A 26,454-nucleotide genomic window follows, 5' to 3' on the forward strand; every position below is an offset into this window, starting at 1 on the left:
CCTGTTTATTTTTGTTTCTGTTACTTTCGTGGCAGGGCTGTGCAGACGTGCCAAAAGACACAACTGCGCTCTCGATGTTTGCACCTGGGATCATTATCTAGTAACTGAGTGCGTGCAGGAACCTGCATAATCTCAGTTGCAAAAAAACAGGTGGACTGTGAGCTGGGGTCCTTTTCTGGCTTCTGAAGAATCATTTGTCACTGCTTTGCCTCTGTGCTTGCCATGCTGTGTTCATTTAGCAGGAGTGATTGTGATGGTTATCTGAGCAGAGCTGAAAACATGGAACCCAGCAAGCCCTTGGGGCAGAGCCAGAGCAGACACTTCACAGTAAAACCCCAAGCTTGAGCCTACGACACATGAGGGAAAGCCTCCTGCGCACAGGCGAGCCTCTCTGAAGTCTCACTGAGGCTCCTGCAAAACATGCTTCTTTTCAGATGACTTCTTTATCTGCACTTTCTGCTTGTCATCAGTTAAGGGCGGTTAAGATCATGTCAGGTCTTGCTCTAGCTAAGTGTGATTTGATCACATTTTAGCTGTAAAATGATACAAAACCCAGTACAAACAAGGAAAAACTCATGGCTTTGTGGCTGGCTGTGCCCAGACTGTGCCAGGGAAGCTGTAGTTCGTTAATTACCATCTTCCTAGGTGGGATAGGATGCTCCCCCTTTGCTTGAATACCGCCTGCTTCAGCAGACCAGCTGGGTCATCCTAAGATCACGAGTGCTCGATGTGAGACTGTCCTATGGTATTTCTTGACGCAGTCTGGCCTACGTAGGACTCAAACTCTCGGACAGAAGTTGCTGGCAAACAATATTAGTCACATGAAAAAAATGGTTGTCCAGTGACCAGTGTTCAGCCCTCAGTGTTTAATTGCAGCTGAATGTCACAGTGATAACAGGAGGCTGAGTAAAACCGGCCAAAGCTAGTTTCTTGAAGAGGACGGAAGTTTCTTATCTCTCGTCCCCGCTAGGAGTGACCCAGTGGCTTTGTATGGACACTGTGTTGGGCATATACGGACACACAAGAAACGAGTACCAGAGCTCCTAAGATGGAGGGACACTGGGTCAAGGAGAGAAGGCCAAGGTGTGGGCAGAGCAGCGAGCCTTCAAATCACAAGTGTGTGGTGAAAACCAACGTGAACAAAGGTGATGCTTGGTAGTGTCTATCTACCCCACGACAGACACCCAGCTGACTGTTGCCTCCTTGCTGTCCTTGTGGTAGGGGTGGTAGTCCCTGTGCTATGCCTTCCCCTTCCTTAGGAGACATTGGAACTTTTCTCCTGAAAGTTTTCTCTCCCTGCACTAGCAGCTGTGAGCTTTGGGAATAGGGGTGTGGGTGACGGATGCGCACAGCTCCTGTCCCTGGCCTTAGTGATCAACATTGTGAAAAAGTGTAAGATGAAGTGGTCCAGTGTCATCTGAACTGACACCGAAAGAATGAGCAATATTGCTGTGGCCTTGCAAAGCTGTGAGTAGGCTAATTAGCCAGGGTGATGGTATGGCTAATTGGACAAGGCTGGGTGTGGTGCTGGTACAGCTGTTTTGCTGGTATGTGCAGTGAGGAAGCCTTCTTGATTGAAGTTAAACCACTTCTAGGTCGTCCCTAACATGCCTGGTTGAGATATCCTTTTGGTGGGACCAGATACCACCTGATCCATAGAAAGGATACAAGACGTCAAAGCTGTCCTTGCTTTGCGTGAGTGTTGGACCAGATGGGTCCTGACTGCCTTCCAGCCTCAGTTACTCTGTGATTCTGAACTCACAAAAGGACTCAAGAGTCTCCCCCAACACAAACAAGCCAGCAAATTGTCCCCAGTGAACCAGAAAATTGTAGAGCAATGAACGGCACAAACCCCATTGATCTTTGGCTCAATCCAGCATAGCGACTGAGGGAGTTGTACCTTGGACTCCCCACCAGTTTGCTCTGGGGCACACTTTCCAGGGGCTGCAGGTCCCTGGTATGAGGGAGAATGTACATGGCTGTGCCTGGACTAGATGCTGCCACTGCTGCTACTATGTCTGAGTAATTGGCAGAGACATGTGTTTCAGGGAGCAGCTGTTGAACAGAAATCACGAAGGGTCATTTAGTTAAAGCAGAATCAAAATATAAAGCGTTTGCCAAAGCAGATGTTTTGCTGCTGGCAGGGCTGTGCTGTGCACACCAGCAGTGGGCAGTCGAAGTCCATTCTAGTGTCCACCCAGTGTTCAACCTGCTCCGGGGGTGGGAGGCTGGAGAGGTGTCCCCAGCAGCCAGGGGAAGGCAGAAGTTTTGCCTGGTGTTAGAAGCTAGATTTTTCCTTGGTCTTAGCACTGGAAACTAGCACACGAGTGGAGTCTGCAGGCCAAATAGGAGCTGGGAAGAAGGTAAAGCAGCTTTGATTTATTTTCTGAGACAAATGAGATCATTTCTTCCTTCCATGTCACAGTCCTGGGCTCTTGTATTTTTCATGCTTCATTACAAGTGTTTGTAATTATATGAGTGGCTTCAGAGGCCAATTAAGCCTTCATTTGGAGGCTGCTCTGGATGCTGGAAGCCCTCCATTAGCCTGGGCTTCTGCCAGGGAAAAACACTACATTGTCTTTAACAACTGCACCAGCTCCTATCTGCTTAATGTTGATTTTTCTATTAAGTTCAGCTAATACTTTTCTAATTGTGTGAGCTGGGCCTGAAGCCAGGCTGGGTGACTTTTGCTGGCTGCTTCCTAGGCTGAATCAAGAGATGAGCAAAACCCTCACAAACACTTCACTGTGCACATGTTCAGTCGCATCTAAACAGCAGCTGTTCTCCCCAAAACTGACTCGGGCTTTTATTTGTGCCCACTGTGTTGCTTCCCAAGGCAAGCCCTGCACAGTAAGGAGATGTGGATGCTAGAGAGCATACTCACAGGAGCACTAGGGGCCTGGCACTGCATGCAGCTTACCCCATGAGGTACCAGAAAGGATGCCATGGAAATCAGAGGCCAGCCCACATCTCTGTTTGTGGATGAGCCATGGATCATGGGTCCTTTGAAGGAGATTATACAGTACCAGCTGCCCAGGAGGAAATATTTGCAAATGGAAGGACTTGTTATATCCACAGGTCTGGGCATTCACAGGACGTGGAAGGGCGGACACTGACACCATGGCAGGGTAGGAGATCTCAGCCACTGTATTCAGGCAGAGTGCTCAGGTATGCCATTTGTCTGCTGCAGATGTTTTACTCACGAGAGGGTGGTATGACAAACCGACTGGACCAGGCACTTGTCACTGTGGTTGAGACAGAGGTGTGATGTGGACCACCACTGTCTAACTGGAGAGGTACCACTTGGCTGCAGGCTGGGCATCTGTGTCCAGGAGCTGGTTCTGCAAGCCTTAAGGAAAGATGGGATTTTTTCTTTCGGGAGCAAGTGTAGAGGCAACGTCCAAACAAAATGTGTGTTGTATCACACTGGCAGAAGAAAGGCTGGCCATTCTCTGAGAGTCTTGCTGAGAAATAGAAGCCATTATCAGCAGATGACTGACAGCCATCGCTGAAGGAGACCCATGGTCTACATGTTAAAAGTGTGTCCTTCTCAAGCCTTTTCTCTCAGGCTCTGGTTCAAAAATACATATGATCACTTAAATGAAATTTAAGCAAATGTGTAGATTCATTATTGAGTAGGAATGAACCTAAGCACATATGATTTTATTTAATAATTGAATTGCATATTCTTTAATTTAAAATGGCCAGGTAATTAAATAATTTAATAAAAACCCTTATTTCATTTGAATTTGCTCTGAGTAACAGCTGTACCTTCAAACTAAAATATAAGTAGGATAGAAAGCACTAGTTCTGAATTTTTCATTTTAGAAACATGACTATTTTAACCTTAAAACCCTTGCAGCTCTAATACAATTATTACGCGCTAGTCAAGTTTTAATGCCTTTTTACATCCTAACACTGACAAATGCAAAAGAAGTTCACCTTGTCTCTCAGCAGCTTGTGTTTAGAGCTTATTTGCTTCTGAGTGCAGCAGCCCCTTGCTTCAAGCTCCTCGTAAATGTGGCTCTGGGCATCTCTGCAGCCAGTCACTTCACAGGGAGCCTGGGTCAAGCCTGGGCAGCACTGCGTGACAGCACCCGCTGCTGGCCAGGGCCCCTGTGGGACAGCAGGCCACCAGAACTCACTAATGGCCATAGGACCACCTATGTTCGCTGCACATGCTTGGACTCTGTAGGTCATCAGGTCTCATCCCACGGACATTTTGGAGCATTTGTTTTTCAAGAGTTTATTCATCTACTAAGACAGAATTAAGAAAATGAGAGATGGGTGAAAATTTAAGTGTTTAAGATAGGAACTAAGGTCTAGGTAGGAAAAATCATCATTATTTTCTTAAGCATAAAAAATAAAAATAAAACTGAAAAAATGGCCACATGACAGGTTCAAAAGCTCATTTGTCTTGGAATTTCTGGCAACAAAGTGTGTTTCCTGCTTAAGGTGTTTGAAACACAGAGAGGAAGGTTTAGAGAGCTTGAAATTCACTGCAACAGAGCACTAGACATCCAAACAAGTCATTATTGTAGATGGTTTCCTGGTAGCATAAAGAGGCAAGAGTGAGCCAGTGCTATTTCAGAGCAAAGTTGAAAACACTAATTGACTTTTACTCACTGGGAAAGAAGATGTAGCACGACAAATGGCTTTGTGGTTTGCATCATTAGAGACTGAGGAGAAAGTTGCTGGCTAATGGGACTCTACTGGGCAGAAATGGCTGTGTTAGGGTTGCTGTGAGCAATTTGCAAGATGTGTTTGTGGAGCACAGGAGGAGTCAGCAGGACCCCGGCTCGCACTGCGTGGCCAGGCAGAAAGCGAGGCTGTAGAGGGATGAGGCTGGAAAGGATCAGAGAGGAACTAGGCAGCACCTGCTGGGTGCCTTCCTCTCTGGGATGAGCAGTGCTGCACAGCTCTTCCTGGGGAGGTCAAAGATGGCTCTGCCCATCTGAGGAGCAGGCTCAGAGGGCAGACATAGTGTTAGAGCCCTGAGGACACTAATAGGCCTTAGTTGCCCCAGCCAGCCTCACCTGGGCCCCCACCCTCTGCTCATGGACCAGGAGCTCTATTTAAACACAGGCCTTGGGCCCCAGTCCTCTCCTGAGCTATGTTGTAGGTAAGTCTATCTCCAATGCCCTCTCCTGCCCCTCCTGATAGGGCTCCCTAAGTGTCCCCTGCCCTGATCCATCCTAGGGCTGTGGATGGACCATTAGTTGGTCCCTGTGCAGCCTGCCCTGCTCAGGTGCTGTGGGACGGTGCCCCTCAGTGAGGGCACAGCCTATGCTGGGGTCATCCTCAGCTCCTGGCTTGTCCCCCTTTATGGAGCACCTCCACTCCTGCTGCTTCCTAACACAGCGTGTTTTGCAGTAGGTCCTCCTGAGAAGGTGACTGGAAGTCTGAGGAGCTGCGGAGGGGTCACCAGACAAGCCCTAGGAGGAAGGAGCTGCTCCTCTGTCTTGTGGCCTGTCTTCTGGAAGAGAGATGCCTTCTAGCAACAGCAGTCAAACATGTTTATTTGTTGAAATAATAAGGTATGAGTCTGATGCTCCTTATTTCACATCATACACATCAGGGTTTGTTCTAACTGCTGGAAGAAGTCAGCTCAGAAATAATCCAAGGGTCAGTTTTCTAACATTAGACTGGAATTGTCTTTATTTACTTTTACAAACTTGGCCAAGGCTCAAGGCACTCTAATGTTATGTATTCTTCAGTAAACACAATTAACTGGAAACTCAGAAACACTGATATCATCTTTTCCCTTGGGACTGGTCACTGTGAGCTGCTTTCTCCAGCCAGAAAATCAACTTCCTTTTCCCCAGGGTTGCAGAGTAGGTGGAAATCCATTTGGCTCAAAAAATAAAAAGTGAGTAGGTTTGATGATGCAGCCTAGCTTGGCTTACTGCAGTAGTCAAAGGGTAGCAAAGCTTGGTAAGAGTGGGAAAGCCTGGATTGTGAAGGGCAGCTGTACTTTGTGTGTTGAAGATAGGTTGTACAGAACTGGTGGGTCCCTGCTATTCAACAGCAGTTCCATATTTGTCTCTGAGGCAGCCAGGTGGGATCGTTAAGAGCAGGACATGCTGTGCACCCAACATTTAACCAAAAACCTTACATGTGGGTATCAAAGCTGAACTTTAGACTCCTGTTTTATCATCTCCTCAATAAGCCCTTGCTGAGGGAATGTAGAAAGGCCATCTAGAGCCTCACCAAGGTCCAAGGCAGAGGTAAATAAACTACATTTGTAGTAGGAGCTTTTCTAAGTGGTGTTATAAGCCCTTCCCCAGGTGATCCAGTCTAGTATTTAATGATCTTACAGCTGGAAAAATCTTGTCTGCTGTCTAATCTAATCCTTATTGCTGTAATTCAGGACAAATATTTCTTGTCCTTAACCAGCACAGACACACTGAACAGTTTATCATCTTCTTCTCTGTAACTTCAGCCTTTCATAGATGGGACATTTAGGTACTTCATGTATCATTACCCTGTGTCACTTTGGTCTGCTCACTTCTGGATTGAACAAACTCTCATTCTTCCATCTTGCCTTATATGTCTGTGATCTGGACTCTCTCCAGTTGGTCTACAGCCTTCTTGAAGAGCAATACCCATCTTCCTCTTACTGAATGTCTGAATGAGGGAGAGCATATTGATTATCCCACATAAACATGTGCAAAAGATTTGTAATAGAAATATAAAAGTTGAAGTGAAGTCTGAATTGAAATGTGTATGTAAACAATGGGGGGAAAAAAACAGAATGAGGATTAAAAGAATGACCTGTGCTGATAATGTAGAGCACTGCTCCCAGAACCAGGTTCCTAGGATGCCATTCCTGGTTGTAAAACTGAAGAACGTGTTTATGGCATGACCAAAAGGCCTGTGCTCTGGTAAGGTTACAGCACAGACAAGTCATCTGCAGAAGACCCCGTGTCCTGCCCAGAAAATGGCAGTGAGGTTGCAGCAATTCACATACCATTGCTTTTCCTGACAGACCACGAGGAAAACAAACATGTCCAGACTAGGAGAAGCAGATAATTCTCAAATCTGAAAAGTTTAGCCCATGCTGTTGGTAGCAAGATGAGCACTGTGTACAGCTTCGAGCTGGCATACCTGGCTTTCTGCACCTCCTACATCTTGCCCTGCCCTCAGCAATCTTTCCCTTCCATTCCTCCAGCAACACTAGGCTGCCCCAGCCTTTGCTGTTCTCCTGTCTGTACTTCCAAGTCTTTTGTTCTTTGGTCTCTCTTGCTCCTCCCCTGCAGTCTGTCATCTTTCCTGTTGGTCTTGCAAACCTTTCATTCTGCTGCTGCATCCCAGCTGCCTCTGGTTTTTTCCCTGGCTGTCACAAGTTCACAGCTACCTGCTGTCCTGTGCTTTTGGCTGCACAGTCCTAGTCCTGCTTCTCAGTGCATAGTGGTCCCAGGCTGATGGCCTTTTACCTCCTGGGAAAAACTTTATCTGCTTAGCCATGTAGTTGGTTGAAAGCTTCTGTATCTCATCCATTCATCCTGTGCTGACCTTCAGCAGACTGTGTGGATAACACAGTCTGCTCTCCGTCCCTTCATTCCCTCTGCAGGATTGCTCACGTTATAATTCTCCATGCTTTTCCTCATTACCAAGTCTGTATTTACACTGCTTCTGAGCCCTATACGTGCTAGATTCAGCACTGCTCTTCCACGGCTGAGTATTTGGAGATTCTGGACTGATTAGGAAGGGGGAGGGTGTATCCACCCAAGCCCCTTGGAGGTCTGATCTGATGTACTTGCAGCTACACAAAGTATTTGCTTCACTGAATTGTAAACTCTGGATAATTGGGCCAGTTAGTTCATCAGTGGAGGCTGGTTGAGATAGTCATGTTTCTGCACCGGTATTGAAACAGGTTTCCTGAAAATACATTAGCAGCTGTAGAACACAGAAATAGAACTGGGTAAAAATTGGATGGAGTCTTGGCTGGGAGTAACTTCCATGTCCCTATATAATAACACCTGAGTGTATACTGTGGGTCAGCTTTTGGGGTTCAGGGTCTGTTACTGTTTTGTTGTGATATCAAGCAGATACTGTTAGACTGAAGGATTTGCTGTAAGGCTCTGTTGATCTCAGGCTGGGGGTAGCATATCTTCCCCCCACTCTCTCATGAACAACTCCAGACACTATATGAAAGGGAAATTGAAGAGAAAAAAAAAAATAATAATCCTTCTGCTCTTAGAGCTGTCCCCATTCCCCTTCCAGCCTCTGCTGCACATTACCTTGTGTGACTCACACAGAAAAAAAGACAAGCAGGATTTTAGAGCTAATTTCTTTAAAATTTGAGCCCACTTTGGTTTCTGCTGCTGACAGAGTCCAACCTGCCTCCCCTACTGGACTGATGGGTTTTGGACCAAGCGCGCATATATTAGAGAATTTAAAAAGCAGTAAAGCAGCACAGAGGGATTCAGCCTCTGTTATCCAGGAGCCATAAGTAAAGGCAATCCACAGCTGGATGCAGGAAAATGGAGAAAAACAGAAGCCAAAACCTCTCCTGTCAACACCAGATTTCATGCAGTGGAGTAACTGTTAAGCTCAGCACTATCACGCTGATGTACCTTGGCTATGAAAGTACATGAAGTGGGTGTCTTCTATTGACAGTGCCTGTTCCCTCCTAGTATGAGCATCATGGTTTGAAGTCCTTTTGACAAACCAGCCCTGGGGATGTGGCACCAGGCCAAAGATACTAAACTGGAATATGCTGGCCCTAGGGCAGTGAGTTCTTGAGCAGGACCAGTCTGAGCTTTCATGAGAAATACCTTGAGCCATGCTTTCAGGGGTTATTGCACTGCTTGAGCAGGTGATGCTCTTGGTTCCACTCCTTTCTCCATGACTTTTTTTACTTTCTGTGATTGGGATGCAGCTGGCAAGACAGCTGGCCTCTGTGCCTCCTGGCTTACTTCCTTCACATCTCATTGATCAGAGGCTGCTTCAAGAGTTGCTCATTAACCCTCGAAGAGAAAAATTCTGTTGGAACACAATTTTTGCTTGATACAGAAAGTGTCACAGTCCTCACTGGGAACCTGCAACGGAACAGCTCTGCAGACCAATGGAAGCATGTCCAGGATGGTGCCTTTAGATTACTGTAGCACAGAGTCCCGCAGCATAACAAGGATATGAGCACCAGTGATTAGCAGAGAAACCAGGCTTGAGGGCTTGTTTTGATTTCTGCTTCAGCTTTCCAGTCTAACACAATTAATGCTCATTGGGAAGCAGGGCAAGGAGACACTTTGTTCTCGTATCTTGCAAAGTCAATCAGTTGCATAATATGAATCACAGAGGCAGCAGGAACGTGATCAAGTGCAGAGAAGGGACACATCAAATGCTTTATTGTGGCTATGGGGAGAGGTGAGCCAGGCGTCTCTCTACCCAACTTATCTTTCCCAAACTGCCTTTAAGCCTGTTTTGTATCAGCTGCCTGTCACTCTAAATACAGCTCAGACTGCAAGGTAGCTTCCCTGGAGCCGCTGTGTATTAAAATAGGAGAGGTAAGCACCCCCAAAAGCCTCCAGAACGATTCAGAGTTTAAATTAGCCACTTCCTTTGCATTAGCCTCACAGCAGGGCAGGGATTGCTCAGGGTCTGTGCAGCGCTGCGTGCTAAGCAGGGCGCAGTTAGTGCCAGCATGCATGCAAGACAGGTGAGAGACAGTACCAGGGCCAGGGTGTCACTCTAGCCCTTTGATTCAAAGGGCTAAACTCTAAGGGGGAAATGGCCTTTTTTCTTAAAATAAGGCTTAAACTCAGAGCTCCTGCATCTTGGGAGAGGTGTCTAGGCAGCTGGTCTGGTGTGGTGCCAGTAGGTTTCTTTCTGTGTCCAGCCCCCTCCCCATCCTTCTGAAGCTGGGCCACTGTGCAACCAGGAGTACCTGTCACACCATCCTCACACCTGGCATGAGCGCTAGGGATCCAGGTATCATGGTAGCCTGAGCTCTTGGCTGTTTCCTCTCCTGAGGCTTCTGCTTTTCTTTCATCAATATGTGCTTAAAAATTCTACAGATCCATAGTGCTTATTCAAAGCTTGAGCTGCAGAGGTACTAGCCCACATCAGAGGGGACAGACCCTCCACACAGGGCAGAAATTGCAACACTCTAACTGAGGGTGCGCCTGAAAAAGCCATACGTGGTTTTGGCAGTGTCTGTCTCTGACAAGGAAGAAATGCCTCATTGAAGCTTGATGCTGACTTAGAAAATGGCAGATGACCAGTCTGTTCTTGCCCAGTACAACATTTGGTGTGACGCCTTACCAGATGCTCTGTGCATACCTTGCTGGCTGCTAAGCCCCACATATTTTGGTTGAAGGAAGCAGGGTTACAAGGTGGATAGCAGTGAGGTATGTTGAAGGGAGAGGGGGCAAAAAGAAATTACTCCAATATGAAGCCTTCCAGGCATCTGCCACTGTCTTAGGCAATTTCCTTCTTTGCCTAACAAATAGCAAGAGCATTTGCTGTTGAAAGCACGTCTGAAAACTGTGGGAGCGTATAATGACTGTGAGGGGCTTCTGGGCTTTCTTCCTCCACTTTGTAAATTCATCTCTCATCCTTGTTATATTAGCACTATTTTTAGCAGCTCTTACTCAGAACATAAATGATTCTCCATTATGATTCTCAAGCACAAGATAACAGTAAAGATAGTTAGGGATGTTATTGAGCAGAAGGGTCATGCCGGAGGCCTGTGCCTAGCACAGCTCCCCTGGAGATCCTACCACACTGTCCCAAAGCACTGGGGCACTTGTTTCAGCTCTAAGTGACCTCCCTTGCAGGATGGCAAGGCCACTCAGTGCATGCACATGCTCCCTCCAGAGACAGCCAAGTCTCTCTGCAGACCCTTGGCTGCTGGATTGTGTTCCCAAGGATCATCTTGTCCAGATGCCATGGGACATGTCCTCCTCCTTCCCACAGCTCACCTCTGGGGCCTCTCCTCATGTAGCTTTCTGCCCTCTCTGTACATCAGTGACCACTTCTTCCCCTCCTGCTCTCCTCCTTTCTAGCTCTCATGACCCCAGCCTTTCCCATTTCTGACCAGTGTGGCTCCATCCTATTCCTCAGCCTGGCCTTCCCTCCACAGGCACCCCAAGACGCTGATGTTCATGTGGCAAGGGAGGAATATAGCTGGGATCTGCTGGTGGCAAAGAGGTAGGACACGTCTCATGGAGCAGAGGTGAATGCAGAGCAGCGTGAGGCTATCTCAGTGACAGAGGGAGAGGACAAGCAATGCCCAGGGAGGATTTTCTGGCTGATGGGATAATTGGGCATGTCTTTATGGGCATCTAGCACTCTCTGTAACAAACCAGGGTCTGTGCCTGGCAATCCTTTCCAGGTGGGACAAGCCCATGAAATTTGGCTGAGTGGCAATCTCATGTGAGGGTTTTGTGGGTGAAGTTTAGCTGGACTGACTGGGACTGCAGCATTATTTCAGAAAATGGGGAAACACAATTTGTCAGTACTACCCTCACCAGAGGCTTGCAATTTCCTATGATGCACAAATAAGATAAACATTCTGTACTTATGGAATATAAAGCACTTTGTACATGGTGGCAGTCAATTTATACTGTCATAATGCTGAATAGTACAACTCCTTTCAGAGCCATGCTTGTCTTTAGAGCTAGCTTGTCTCTCCAGTGATCAGAAACAATACCCTGGGTCTGAACATACTTGATCTGAGAAAGTCCAGGTCCATAATGTACCTTCGTGGCTCCATCTCCGAGATTATCCAAGGCAGCATCTCCTTTGATTTTTGCATTATATTCTTGGGACCACAAGTCCTCTGTGGGTGACAGCTTAAGGATTGCTGCAGTAGGTCTTGGTCAGATTCCTGTGTGATCCAAGTGATCCTGTGTTAGATGAGCCAGTTGCGGATACTGGAGGCTTGATTCAAAACAGGTGTAGAAACCCATATTTTTTCCTTCTGTGTTGAAACTTATTTCTAGCTGAAACACCAAAGCACAAATGTGCCTTGGGATAGCAGCTTGCAGGAGTCTCACCTGCTGAGCCAGTAATTGCAGTCTTTAGCATGCAGCCTGCATCCAGAGTACCAGAAAGACAGGCAAACACGGTTTCAGAAGAGACAGTAAGATCTCAGCCACGTGCATCCTGCTGAGAAGTTCAGAAGGATGAAATGTAACAACATGGAGCATTTATTTCTTTTTTTGAAAAATCAAATTTCTAAACGGTGAAGCATTAAATGTTGTCACTCTCAGCGTGATGCTGTGAGCATCAGCTGCAGGGCACAGCTATGTACCATGTGCCATAGATTTTGCTCACAGCTCTTTCTCTTTTTTTTTTGTTTTTTTTTTTGGTTTTTTTCTCTGTGGCACAGTGAAGCTCAGGTCTGCTTGGATTTTCAGCACTGCTGCAACATAAATTTTAAATAGCAAGAGGTCTTGGCAAAACAGAGCTCACTAAGCAGTGACTGTTTTCCAGTAGTCTTTGCATGTCTATTATATACTGTATGCATTCCTGTGCAATCAGCCTCTGCAGCAAGTGGCTTTTTCCCAGTGTAGCAATTCCACATTTTTGCTACATTGGATGTTTTCCACTTGCAGTTTCATTCTGTCCAGTTCATCTCCAAGACACAGATCAAGGAACTTCAGGCTAGGATCAACTGTTTTCAGTACAGTTTCATTTTGCTGCTTCCTTTTTGTGATTTCTAAACTAGCTGCACATCAGGGCTGACTGATCCGTTGAACACCTGTCACCTCTTAGAATTGCCCTTCAGGCTGGGGCCACATCAAGAGCATTTACTTCTACCCCAAGTCAACTCAGCCATTGTATGCAGCAGGCTGGCATCACACAGTGCTTTTGAATGGATGCTGTTTCTCTGCTGCAGGTGCTTGTCCTTGCTTTTGTGTTTCTTTAGCCTGCAATCATGATGCTCTGCAACCCCATCTGCAGACTTGTCAGACATCACCTTTTAAATAACTGGAATACCCTTGAGACAGGCATTGACAGATGCTTGCTGCTTCCAGGCTGCCTTCTGTAAGCGGGCTTAGAGAATTAAACAACTAAACTGTGACCACAGCAGTAAGCAATGTGCTTTGGATGCTGAGCCATGACCCCACTGGTAAAATGTCCCCTGGACTTTGCACTTCTGAATAAAGCTCTAGCCTTTGTTCCCTGGCATGGGGCCTTGTGGTATGGGCAACTCTAATCCTGCTCAGCTGCCACTGTAAAGATAGGAGGGAAGGAAAGAAGAAAGGTCCATCTAAGGTTAAGACAGTAGATCTCACTAGATTTGCATCGACAAAAGATTTAGCCTTGCAGCCTGTAACTTCACATCCTCTAGTAATTGTCTAGGCAGAAGATAGCTCAATTACATTAAAAAGTTGGGTTTTTTAAAGCTGTAGAAATGAATTCACTGCACAGCTGAGTTGCTAAGGTGCAGAAGGCATGAGGAGTGGTTTTGTTGTACACTGTACATAAAGGCGTCTTAATTTCTGATGCATCAACCCTCTTCCTGCCTCCCTTTATGCCTCCTCTTCCCATGTACGTTAGGGCACATTTGGGTGAAGCAATTGGCCCAGCCCACGAGTGAGAGGTCCCCAGGAGAGGTGTGCGCAAACCACTGACTGTAAGCTAACGCGGTGATGGGCCCACACAGTCAATCTGAGCTGTCCCACCATCACCCATCACAGCTCCTGTCTCAATAGGGGATTGCCCAATAAGCCTCAAGTAATAAATGCAAACAGCTTGCGAAGAAGAACATGAAGGAACACAGAATTGTGTGTTTAAATCAACAGCAGCTAAATTCATGTTACACTATATCAGGTCAAAATATGGAGTGGAAATGCTTAGACCTGGTTTCTGTCAAGGGTGAAAATGTTCACTGTGAGCAGTCCATGTTGCATGTCTTACTAGAGCTGCCTTTGCTCAGCGGGAGCAGCACCCAGCTCTTGAGTGCTGTGCTTCAGCCAGGGTGTGTGGGCTGCGGGGGGGCTGGCAGCACACAGACAGGACAAATCCAGCTGCTTCACACCCCCAGGCATGTTTCAGGGACAGAAGAAGCAATGGCAGCATTGGGGTCTGGCACTGGGAGACTTCAGAGGAGCTGCAGGCAGAGCTGGGACACAGTGCGAGCATCTGTTCAGTGTCCCTTGCAAAAGACCAGCGAGTGTGTCCCTGCCTGGGGGCTATGCAGCCCTGAGGATGATTACAGAGTCTTATGTCAACCAAGTGCAACTGCCTTGCACTAAGATTTGTGGAGGAATAGGCTAAAGAGCTCTCAGGACAAAGAGTGGTCCTTTTTCATACATTTTAGAATAAAAAGAGACGGGAAGAAAGCCATGGTCTGCGAGGGGGTGAGCTATATAGTCACAGAGCTATTAACCTTTTGATCAGTGCAGGAGCACTATTAGTATGGACTATAGCAGGCTCATTTGAAAAGGTGGTGATATAATTGATACCAGCTGATGTGATTTAATGGAAAAATAGACCTTTTCTAATGAGCTTAATAGTGCTTTTATGAGGGAGTTGTGGTGGTGAAATAGATTTATAAATGAATATGACTTGCTATCAATATTTGGCTTAAAATATCATAAAATCCATATTAAATGGACTAAAAGTGGCTCAATGAGACATTTCAAAGTGTTTTTAGTGTTGGGAAAGCATCAGTGAACAGGCATATGTTGGCTTGGTTTGTGGTCCAGTGTTATTCAAAACTTTCTTAGTGATTAAGAGGAAATGTTTGAGCAGCTGTTAATCAAGATGGATGACGAGACACGGATTTGGGAAACTGGAAGGCAAATTACTCAAATTATAGCTTTTTCTGTTGTCTGATGCCCAAGAACAATAGCCAGACAAAAAAAACCCCACTTATTTCATTAGCAAACCCAAACCAGGAGAAAAAAAAAGTCCATTTGGGCTGAACAAAATCCTTCCTTTGATACAAGATGAAATATTTTCTTCTGGGTAGTAATGGGAGAAGTAGGCAGCCCAAAAACTGAGGGTTGAAGCAAAGAAAAACCCAAGCAAAACCCCCCAAATTATTAGGAACTTCCAAGCACTTAGAAATTACAAAAATCCGCTGCTGTTGGTAGGTGCATGTATAAGTAGAAAACACCTGAGAGCATGGGAAAATTGTATGAGTTGTACGTTTCATTGTATGAATTGTATGAAGTTGGGGCTAAGGAATGTGCTGAATGAACGTGCTAACATTTAGAGAGCATCACTTCAGAGAGGAGCAGGCTCAGCAAGAAACTACGACAACAACCCAAAGCTGCTTTGCCTTTAAAAGTTCATCTTTGCCTGGTCCAAGAGAAGCAGAAAGGTGACTGGGTCAGCCTGGAGGTACATTCACTTGAGAAGGTTTCTATGTGAGCAGTGAATTAACCATGTGGCAGAATGGTGAGTCATCCCTCTCCTCAGGGCTAATTTGGGAAGAGATGCTCTCTCCTCAAAGGCTGCCTCTGGGGACTGGTTGCGAGCACCATGGCTGTGGTCACGTGCCAAGTCAGGCGGTGCATTGCAGAGACATGGGAAAGAACAATTTCCTCAGACTATGCTGTGGGACAGCATTTCTGGGAATCCCAGTGCTGGCTGGGGGACCCTATGGGGACAAGTGTGGCCTCTCCATGTCTCTTCTAGAGAGGTCAGGCCATAGTCAGTGCCCTGGGACAGGAAACATGGCTGCATGCAGTGTCAGACACAGGCACGTGCTGAGCTGATTCATCCAAACTCAGACCCAAATGGTCCTTCCAGGGCGCTCTGCTCCCAGCTCATTAGCTGTAATTCAATCAAAGCGCACATGTATGTGGAGAAGGTGCAGCCCTCGTTACTGGAAGGAACTCTTACCCACTAATGGGTGTACTGGAAAAGAAATCAATGGTGGGGAGTTGCACTGGAAGGGATTTTGTGCAGAGTGCTTGAGGCTGGAGTATGGGAGAAGCAAATCGGGGAGTTCAGCAGAGCTCCAGGCCCCCTCCCTGCAGCAGGGCTTGGCGCTGGGGCTGCTCATGTCGCAGAAGTGTCACTGGGGCAGCTGCTCACACAGGGGTTCTGCAGCCTGGGGCCTTGGGGACCAGTGCCACCCTGGTTAGTGCTTCTCGGGGGTCTGGGAGCTGCTCTGGCTCCTCACCAATGCTGTCTTCAGAGCAGATCAGGAGCCAGACATGTATTGGGATGGGGATGACCAGGAGAAAGATGGGCAATGCTCTGCCCAGTGTCCCTGTGTGCACCCAGGTGATCTGCTAGCCCAATCCCAAGGTGCCTGGCTGGCTTTGTGAGACACGAAGAGGAGGAAGAGTGGGCCACTGTTAGCCTCTGCAAGGCGGACTGGGGAAGGCAGCAGTGACAGGAGAGGCTCTGGCCCAGCAGCACATCCTCAGAGCTCCCATGTCATGCCCCTTCTCTGTTTACGGTGACTCAAAGTAGCCGTCTTCTTTGCGTGCTCATGCATCCTACAGCACGCTGCTCTGAGATGGGAAGGGACTGAAGCGGAGAGCCCCATGCTGTCGGGAGGGCAACAGCCCTTGGCTGTAGCTTGGCTCTGGGCAGTGACCACTGAAGCAGCGTTCCCCGTGCTCCCTGCCTCCTCCCACGGCCTGCCACTTGGCTGCAGCTGAGCCGAGGGACACATCCCACATCCACTTGTGTACGGGGGTGAGCACACGTGTGTGACGTTTTTCCCTAGCAGTGATGGTGGGAGGGAAAGCTCCGTTTCATAGCCTTGTCTCTAGCTGCTTGGGGAGGCAGGGCAGGGAATGCAGCAGGGACGAGTGGGTGGAGGATGAGGGATGTCACAGTGGGAACAGCAGACTTTTACTATTGTGCTGTCTCCTGTGAGCCCCTGGGTGCCTCCAAAGCACCGCACAACCAAGAGATGTATTGGCCAGGGAGCCCCATCCCCAGCCTTGCACCCCCCAGCCCATTCTCCCTGCTGATTTCTCCGTGCCGCAGGTGAAGTGAGCCAGAGGTGATGTGGCAGGTGTAAAAAGTGGCAGGAGCTGCTGCTTCTCTATCTGGCAGGGAGGAGGAGATTTTGGTGTTGAGCACAGCACAGTCTGTACCCTGAGAGAAGAGGCCTGACTATGAAGGGTAAGAGATGGAAGGGGGTACTTTTGATTAGGGATCAGCTGGAGCAGCTAAGAGGATATTAAACTGCAACAGCTGGGAAACACAGCTTAGAGGAGAAACAGTATGCAAACCCAAACTCCTCGCATGGGAGCCAGACTGAACCAGTCTGTGTTAATGAACTGGAAGAAGGGAAATTTCAACTGTAGCAGTTCTAGGAGTCTGCATACTCAGCCCAGGGAGGACGGTCTTAACTGCAAAGCCCTTTGGGCTGGCTGTTGTGATGGCAGTGTTAGAAATTTCTTATTAAAGCCTGCTCACATAGAAGTTGGGGAATGTAGAAGGTGACTTGATGTTGACAACACCAGTGTTCGAGTGTCATTAGAGCCACACAGCGAATGTGCTTACAATCCACAGAGAAGTGTGACATTCCTAAATCTGGTTACGCACCAATTTGCAAGCAAACTGCAGAATTTCTGTGTTCTGCACAGAGGTTCCCTGCCCTAGCTCGCAGCCTTTTGGAGCTTCCTGAGCCAGGAGGGCAGGCTCTGGCTGCCAGGGTCAATTAATTAATTAGTTTTTTCCCATTAGCCACATTCTGCCCTTTGGCTTCTCTCCTCCCCAAACAGAAGACATCAGAGAGCTTTGACATCAACTCTGACAGTGCTCAGTCGCTTCCTACAGATCCACCCAAGTGCTGTCAACTCACCAACACTAAAAACACAAGGGGATTCACTCAGTTAAAGTTTTACATTGCCCTGCGCTGGAGCTGACTTTTAGTCCAAGCAGTGCAAGACTTGCAGGCATGTTGCCTCAGGTTTGCAACAGGATAGTCACATTCATACAAAAGCATTTTAAAGTTAATTAGAGCATTGCCTTTCAGCACAGTTAATGATCTGAGAGGATGCAGTATGCCAAGGCAGGTAAACTAGTCTGGGATTTGGGTTGTCTGTGCTGCTAGCTGTAGGCTCTAGAGACACAGGAGGGAAAAGCTCACCCTGCAACTTCTGCACGTCATGGGCAAAGTATTTAAAGGTTTTTGGGGAAAGTGAGCGCAGCAGTGGGTAGCGTGGGCTGACAGCCTGCTGCTGAACTGAAGCTTCTTTATTTCACAGCAGGAGCAAGACTTGAAGTGCAGCAGACCATATGCACGTCCGTCTGCCCAGAGTTTTCCCCTCTTTTATAACGATGGTACAGGCTGTGCTGAGCCGCGACTCAGTAAGTATCAGCCAATTCACTCTTTCCAGAGGGGCAACTGCCTTCTGCACCCTCCAAGGGCTGAGGACAAGTGGTGTAGCTGAAGTCATTCTGCTCTCCCTTGGGACTACAGCAGAGGCAGGCAGTGCAGTCACCGCCAAACATCTGCACAGCCAGGTGTTTCATGTGTTCATCCTTTAGCACAGAATAGCCTCAGTGCTGCCACAAAGTCCTCTCTGGGCAGGCACAGTTATGTCTATTGTTTTAATTAAACATCTTCCCTTGGGGACTCAGGGACTCCCGAGTCCCAAGGTCTGGCTTTTAATTAGGGGCAAATGCAAATGGAGAAGTAAGGTATTGCAGCGATATCCATACATCTAAGGCAGTCGTGTTGTCAACCTCCTGTCTTTCTTTTTCCTACACATGTACATGAGCTGACCCCAAACATGTGTGGGCCGGGACACACACATTTTATATTCTAATAGTGATATGCCCCTCAGAGCTTTTTTTTTAGCCTCATCAAAGGCATATATCCACGTGCCTTTAGAATAAAGCAGGACAGTCTCATCTGCCTGGGTAGTTCCCTGGTGAATTTACATTATTCTTTCCTTAGAGCTCTGGTTTCTGCATTTGTTGGGATTACGGGAACCTTTTGTGTTTAAAATTCTTGTCCCTTGTTTTCCCCAGGTTGCTTTAAATAGAAGGGGAAAATGAACAGAGGAACCAGCAAAGCTCATCTCACTTCTCAGAACTCATTCTCTAACCCTTTTTACTGTCTGTGGCCCTCTGAAAATCTCCTCCAGCTTTTATCTGTACCATTCCACCTTTTGCAACAGAGGAAAGACCCTGAAGCTTTTTCCGCCCTTTTGAAAGAATCCACCTCTGCAGCCAGACACCAAGCTTCATTTCTGGTAAGGTTTTCAATCCCACTCACTCCTCTGTCTTGGCTTATACGTCACCCTCCTCCTCTTGGGTGGGCAGAAAAGGGACGGGTGCTGCCGCTGTGCTGACTCCTGACTGGGTCACCGAGTGCTGCTGGGCTGTCTGGGCTAGGCTATAAAACAGAGCCAAGGCAGCGCAGCTGGCTCAGAGACGAGCCTGAGCTCTGCAGGCAGCGAAGGACCTGCACGCCTCCGGCCTTGTTGTTTTTCCTGGAATAGAGAACCGACCCCGGGAGAAAGATGTGCAAGGGACTCGCTGCACTGCCAGCCACTTGCTTAAAAAGGTACTGTTTATTTCTGAGCATCTGGTAATGGTCTTGTTAGTCTGGAGATACGCTGATGTATTGCGCTTTGTGTCTGAAGCAGAAGTGGCAGATTCGGCTCTGATTCTTTTGTAAGATTAGATACAAATGATTGCTTGCAGGCTTTTTTTTTCCTGTTAGTCAGAAGCAGAATTGCATCAAGGTTTTGTGCGGAGCTGTGGGAACTCTAAACCCATCCTTCCCATCAGCACAACAAGCAGCTTTTAGCATTGCTGTCTTGAGATTCCTGTCATCTGCTTCTGCTGCAAGCTTTGCACCCCTTTTCTCCTTTGAATCCTCTTTCTCTGCTGAATGTCCTTTTCTTGATTTTTTCTTTTTTTTTTGGGGGGGGGGGAGGGGGGCAAGGCAGATGGGTTTGCTTTCATTTTTACCTCAAATTGAGGGTCATTCCCCAAAACGCACCCCAAATGCAGAAACCCAGCCGGGCAGGACCAGGGAGCCGGCCGCCAGCGGGCAGGGCGGGGGTGCGGCCCAGCCCAGGGCACCGCAGAGCGGGATGCGGCACCAGCCGGCGGGGCTCAGCCTGTGTCCCCCGGGTGTGTCCTGACGGTGAGGGACCAGGTCAGGCTGTAGCCCCGGTGCACAGCGCTATGGGGCCAGTGTGGGGCTGGCCATACCCCCGTTGTGCGGTGCCGATCAGGATGGGCTGAGTTCTAGCCCTGCCGTGGGTGCAGGATCTGGCTGCATCCCGGTGTGTGGTACTGGCCAGGTATCCCAGTGCTGGCAGAGTGGAGCCTGTGCATCCCCAGGCATGCCCTCGGCGGCATGGTGTGCCCCACAGCCCAGCGGAAGGGGGTCTCTGTGCCTGCAAGGTGGCCACGAGCCCTCCTGGAGGGGTGTCACTCCCTTCCAGGTGCTATGGGGCCTGGAGACCCCCAGCAGGGGGGCCCAGGTCCCCAGAATGGCAACGGCCCCACAAAACTCCCTGCTCTCCAGCCCATGCAAACTTGCACGGGTCTGTGATGGCGCAGCGCTACCTTTCTGGGGGCTTTCCTGGGGGCTTATGCCCCCAGGAGCGCTCCTGAGGCTGCTTCCCAGTGGCTGTGCAATGGGAGAGGGTTGGAAAAGTACAAACTGAGACTCAACCTGCTCCCATCTGGGAGAAAAAGCTCCCCACTCATGGTGGATTTGAAAGTAAGTGCTGAAAATGCGAGGAAAAAACACTGACACCCTCCCCCCCAATTTGCAGGAACATTTGATGGGGAGGGAAAAAAGAACATTTGAAAAAAATACAAAGAAAAATAAGTTCATATCTTTTAACAACCTCTGTCCAGGATTCCCCAGAAAATCCCTCTCTCTCAGAAAGCTGCGGGACTCGCTGCAAACAGCACTGTCTTGTTCCCTCCTGCTGCCGCCTTCCTGCAGACCTGAGCGGTCTCCTTCTTCTGGGGGCAGGTGGCATGGCAGCGCAACGCAGCCCGAGTCTGGCAGCGCAGAGTACCCGATGTCTGCCTGGGCAGGGCCTGGATGTTGGCCCTGGTCACACGCACCCTGCTCTAAAGAAGCTATGAGTTTCCTTCGCTCTCACCCTAGTGCTGGAGTTGTTAAGGAAACATTTATGAGCACAAGCAAGCAGTGAGATAAGATATGGCCAGGGCTGCTGACAGGGTGCTATGGCTGGAGCAGAGAGCAGTGCTGAGAGGCTGAGCAGCTACTGGAGCTCAGCCCTGTGGTGCAATCTCTTGCTCTTTTCCAGGCTCTGATCTGAGGAGTAGGAGAAGAATTTCCTGCTTATGCTATCATTGCACTCTGCAGCAGGCTAGGGCTTGCACCCCTGAGCAAGCAGTACTGATTTACCTGCCCCCACTGTTTTTAAACTGGAAGGAAATCCAGAGAGATGCTGAGGCCAATACCAGCTACATATATAGATGCTGCCATCAGGCAATGATTGTCCTGAACATGCTGGAAAGCAGGACAAAATTAAGCATGCATCCTCGTAGGAGCTCACCATGGGGCAAGGGAGTAGCTTGCAGTCAGCGTGGGCTGGTTGTGGTAAGCTCCTGGCTCATCCCCTGATCTCACCCCACGGTCCTGCTCCTAGCCCTTTGCTTCCTCCCTTCCTTCTGTGTCATGGGCAGCTGCTTGGTGGGGTGGCCTGGCATGGCCCCGCTGTTCCTGTAGCTGGATGATGAGGTGGGGAGATGGCAAGGGCTGCCGGAAAGGATTAGTAAGCGTGTAAGAACTGGACACTGGTAGCTTAGGGAGAAGTGACACATTTACAGCACGGTGATGCCTTTCTATCACAGTATTTTAACTGTAAACAAAGAGTAGGAAAACAGCAGCTTCTCTCCCTTTGCCAGCCCTGCCTCCAGGCTGATGACCTTCTCGGCAAGAAAATGGTGCTGTTGAACAAGAAAAATTACTTCTTTGACTTTGTTGTATTTGTCTAGCAACAGAAATGTGCATTATGTGAGGAGTGGAAATTCAGCACTGGAGTCATGAGCAGTGACCTGCATTTGTGTCACTGAGTAATGCTGAAGGACGTTATTGTGGGTGAGGAGGCTGCAGAGGGAGTTGTAATGCATTATCTGAATCTCATTCTTGAATTGTTTCTTTCAGTGCCAAAGACATGAAGCATCGTCTGGGCTTCTTGCTGCAGAAGTCAGACTCCTGTGACTACAGCTCTTCCCAGGGCAAGAAGGAGAAAATATCTTCAAGCCAGAGGTAAGAGCAGATGCTGCCATGTAGTTAAGCCCAGGCTGGCTGCAACATGTTGTTTACTCCTTCACTGAGCTGAACTTCACTAGCATTTCTGCTGCTGCTTCCCAGTACCTCCTGAACACCTTGTGTGTTTGAATCTAGTGTGGCAATAGTCCTCAAGTATTGATAGTCCCTTTCCATGAAGAAGGTTGAACTAGAGGTCCCTGTCTGCCAACACTTCTGTGATTCAATATGCATGTGCACATGGAAAGACTTGTGCAGTCTCCTGCGCAGGGGAATAATGCCATCACAAGACCCAGTGTGCCTTGACACATTGCAGAATCAGCATCACTGTCTCTTCGAGTTGGATTTGTGCAGTGGTCCACACAGCTGCACAGAGGTATTGGCACAGAGAACAGAGAGAGCAGCCTGTCAGGGTATTGCAAACTGGAATTTCTGTAGATTAGATCTGGGATCCCCAGGGGTCTCTGTAAAGCAAGCAGACATTTCCTTGGTCTCTTGTGTATGCTCTTACAACAATCAGGGAAAGAGATTTTCTAATGGTGCTGAGCAAAAAAACAAATTTGTCCTTTCTGTACTCCCCTTAAATCTTCCCTATGTTTCTCCCTTTGTTCCTTTTAGGGTTAGCCAAGAGGAAGTCAGAAAGTGGGCAGACTCTTTGGAAAACTTGATCCATCATGACAGTAAGTAAAGAGGGCCCTTCTGCTGGAGACGTCGAGGGTGCTGCCTGCAAAGTGTGTGTGCTGAGCAGTCCCTGGAGGGGGCATGGGACATCATCTTATGTCTCTTAGCAGCACACAGTGGCTCCTTTGGCCACACAGGCCTTTGGGAGGGGTGGTGAAGGGTGCTCTTGGTCAGATCCAAGGGACAATCCCAATGTATCATGAATGGGGCTTTGACCTACTGCTGAGCTGTCCCTTTTGTGAAGGCAACTGGTTTAGCCCTGTGCAAGGGGAGGGCAAGACTGCAGCACACAGTTAACAGTGGGTTAAACAAGAACCAAAAAGTGGAGAAACTGTTTGCAGCTGAGCCCATGGGAGACTTTGTCTTCCTGTCGGTTCCAGGCTACACTGTGTCCTTGATGTTTCCTTTGTGTTGTTCCCATGGCCTGAGACTCTGCAGCATGTGTTGGCTGTCTCCTTGGGGCCTCCTGGGAACATGCAAGTTGCTTGTATTCTCCTGGCTTAGCCACTGAAGGTCACAGTGGCAGGGCAGGCAGCTGAGGACCCACGTGTGACATCCCCATGGGGCCTGTCTGAATTCCAGCCTCCCTCGGCATGCACAAGTGACTGCTGTGAAGGCAGGCAGTCATCCCCAGGGGAGCTGCTCATTCAGCTCTGGGAACGCAGAATTGCTGTTTGCTGGGGTTCATGGGTATGACTATCCAGGAACCAACACTCTTACCTGATCTGGTTTTCTTCTAAACAATCTGTAGGAGGACTGGCTGCTTTCCGTGCTTTTCTCAAATCTGAGTACAGTGAGGAAAACATCGAGTTCTGGGTCAGTTGTGAGGACTACAAGAAAACCAAGTCGCCAGCCAAGCTCAGCCCCAAGGCCAGAAAGATCTATGATGAGTTCATCTCAGTGCAGGCAACAAAAGAGGTATGTGCCCAGAACATTTCTTGAGCAACATGGTATCACCCTAAATCCTGAACCAGGCCAGCAGCACAGGGAAGTAGAGATCTGGTAGTTTCACAAGAGTTGAAGGATGCTGCTTCTCTGTTAGTTAGCAAGCAAATGGTGTCATTTTTATTGCTTTCATATTAAACTTGGATAGTGAGAAAGTGGGTTTAGTTACAACCATGTGGCCATCCCATGTGCACACTCAAATGAGAGAAGCCCAAGAGGACTATGATTCCCAGTGTTCCAGGTGCTCCCATGCAGTTGTTCAAGTTTTGTGGCTGGCTGCATCCCAGAGGGATATGTATCAGTCTCCCCTGACGGTTCGTCTGGCAGCAGAGATGCGTTGGTATCCAGCCGCACAGATTCAGCCAAGGCTACAGGGTGTCCAGCAGCCATTTCAGACCACTGCCTATCAAGGACAGCTTAAACACGCTTGGTGAAGAGACGCTTGGATTTTCCTTTACCTGTGCTAGACAATTCTGGGACAGATCTGACTTACGCTCTCCCTTTGGCCCACAGGTGAACCTGGATTCATGCACACGGGAGAAGACGAGCCACAATATGCTGGAGCCTACACTGTCCTGCTTTGATGAGGCTCAGAGAAAAATATTCACCCTCATGGAAAAGGATTCTTACCGCCGTTTCCTCAAGTCCCCCTACTACCTGGACTTGGTCAGCCCACCTGGTGCTGGCTGTGGGCCCGAAAACTGCAAAAGAAGCCACACTCACACCTTAGACTGCAACTCTAACATCATCTCTCAGTGCGCCTGAACCTGCAGGAAGGCAGGGGCAGGCTGGGCTCTCGCAAGAATATACAGCAGCAAAAGCATTCGTTGGCATGAAGCAACAGAGCTGTCTCCAATAGCTGTCTTAATGTCCCAGTTGTATCCCATGTCATGCAACAGCCAGCATTTGTAACCCAGGCCAGGCTCAGTTTGTGTAGCAAACCCTCCTGTGACTCCATTGCTGTAGGAGCCCTGGAGTCTGTGTCTGACATGAAAGCTGGGTGCAATCACTGCGTGTCCGCTGTGTTTCTGGCAAGCCCTGCAAGCCCAGGAGGGCAGTGGGGGAGCACATGCTCAGACCCAGCACTACCCACCAAGGGACCAGACTTGCAATGTTGCGGTGTGACACCTAGCAAGGAGCAGGGGAAAGAGGAAGCCAAAGGAAGCGTTGGGGACTGTGATCTCCCCTTTCTAATTGGCAAAAGCTTAGATGAAAAGGACTTGCTCTGGTCCTTAGCTGTTCATATAGCTCCCAAATGTCTGGGCTTTCAGTAGTATTTGCTCAGAACTCAGGCTGTGCTGCATTAGAGTAGTCAGACATAGGAAGAGCTCCTACTCTTTCTTGAAGGGAAACAAAAACTTTTCAGACAAACAGCCTCCACCACAGCTGCAGTTACAGGGAAGCTCTCCCTCTGGCCGCTTCTCCCTCTGTAGTATCTAGTTTATTCTGGCCAAGGATCTTTCCTAGGGCTGTACAGAGTAACTATTTTGGGGGAGGTTCATTATTTCATATATTATTAATCGTGTCCTTCATGCTCCCAGGTGTTAAATACCATAGCTGAGCAGAACAGAAACATGTTCCTTCTCTCCCAGACTGGCAGGTATATATTACTAACTCTGGGAGTGCCATGTGAATTCAGGTTTGCCTGCCCTGGCTTGTATGGAGCAGTTTGCAATGGAATAGGACCACTACCACAACAGCTGGGGAGAAAAGACCCTGCCCGGCAGTACTTGAAAACGTCTTTTTTTTTTTTTTTTAATGTTATTTGTGTGAGTTTATAATTCAGTAGTAGCATGACTCACCTTTTTCCTGAATATGGTAGGAGGAATGTGTCTCACTCATTACTGCTCCTGGGCTTTGCGAGAAGGCAGCTTACTTTTTAATCACTGCGGTTAGACGTGGTCTTCACTGGGGGCTTTGGGACTGACACTGACCTGCAGTTGGAGGCACAAGGAATAGATGCAGGGCTTGCTGTCTTGGGCGGCAGTACTGGGTATCGGCAGCCAGCAGCTGGGACCGCCTGCTCTGAGCAGTCCAGTGGCTGTCGGTGACTCTCTCCCCCAGCCTTTGGTCTCTCCTTAGTTGGATATTGAGTCTCTGACAACCGTGTATTCCTTGCTCTGCATCCCAGTCCAGACAACGGTTCTCACACCGGGGTTTTGACATGGCAGGAGGAGGCCATGGTTCTCCAGTAGGCACGTCCAGGCCCACAGAGAAACACCTCTTTTGACATTTGCTTTATTTTGTATTTATTAGATTGTACTGACACATACACCCCCTGCATGTTCAGCTAAGAGATGGAGAGGCTTGCTAAAACTCTGAAATTTAGCCAAGCACGTGGCTATTTTTTATTTTCCCCTGGTACTGGGAACTCTTGATAACTATTGCAAAAACTGTATCGATATTTAAATAATGGTGAATACATTCTAAATAAAAATGTTTGCATTAGTACCTTGTAAAATGCCGTTGTGTGAACCAAAGAAAATGCATGGAGATGCAATTCATTGGCCAACGTTACTCTAGAAAGTCATTTTACAAATGGCTTCACTCGGAGGTTGTTTTAAATTACAGAAAGATGAAACAGCCATTATATCCTTCAGATACCCTCGGCACCACGAGCCTGGGGGATGCTGGGCTTTTTGGGGCCCATGCTGTGCCTGACAGCAAGCTCAGCACCC

At 48.3% G+C, this 26,454-nt stretch overlaps 1 protein-coding gene across 5 annotated transcripts; it reads left to right on the plus strand.

The window, feature by feature from the left end:
- The first annotated feature begins 5,400 nt into the window (after window positions 1–5,400).
- On the plus strand, window positions 5,401–26,184 carry RGS4 (regulator of G protein signaling 4). Of its 5 annotated transcripts, none has more exons than XM_072868372.1 (7): window positions 5,404–5,537; window positions 18,141–18,243; window positions 18,910–19,133; window positions 22,046–22,150; window positions 22,769–22,830; window positions 23,583–23,749; window positions 24,290–26,184. In XM_072868372.1, the coding sequence occupies exons 4-7, from the start codon at window positions 22,056–22,058 to the stop codon at window positions 24,539–24,541; spliced, it is 576 nt and encodes a 191-aa protein (XP_072724473.1). In that variant the 5' UTR covers window positions 5,404–5,537; window positions 18,141–18,243; window positions 18,910–19,133; window positions 22,046–22,055; the 3' UTR covers window positions 24,542–26,184. The 5 variants fall into 5 exon arrangements, with proteins under 5 accessions (XP_072724476.1, XP_072724473.1, XP_072724474.1 ...); XM_072868373.1 differs by having other exon boundaries at window positions 5,433–5,537; window positions 18,144–18,243; XM_072868375.1 differs by lacking the exon at window positions 18,141–18,243 and having other exon boundaries at window positions 5,401–5,537.
- Window positions 26,185–26,454: the final 270 nt, after the last annotated feature.

This window comes from Ciconia boyciana, chromosome 7 (assembly GCF_034638445.1).
Source record: "Ciconia boyciana chromosome 7, ASM3463844v1, whole genome shotgun sequence".
NCBI classification, from domain to species: domain Eukaryota; kingdom Metazoa; phylum Chordata; class Aves; order Ciconiiformes; family Ciconiidae; genus Ciconia; species Ciconia boyciana.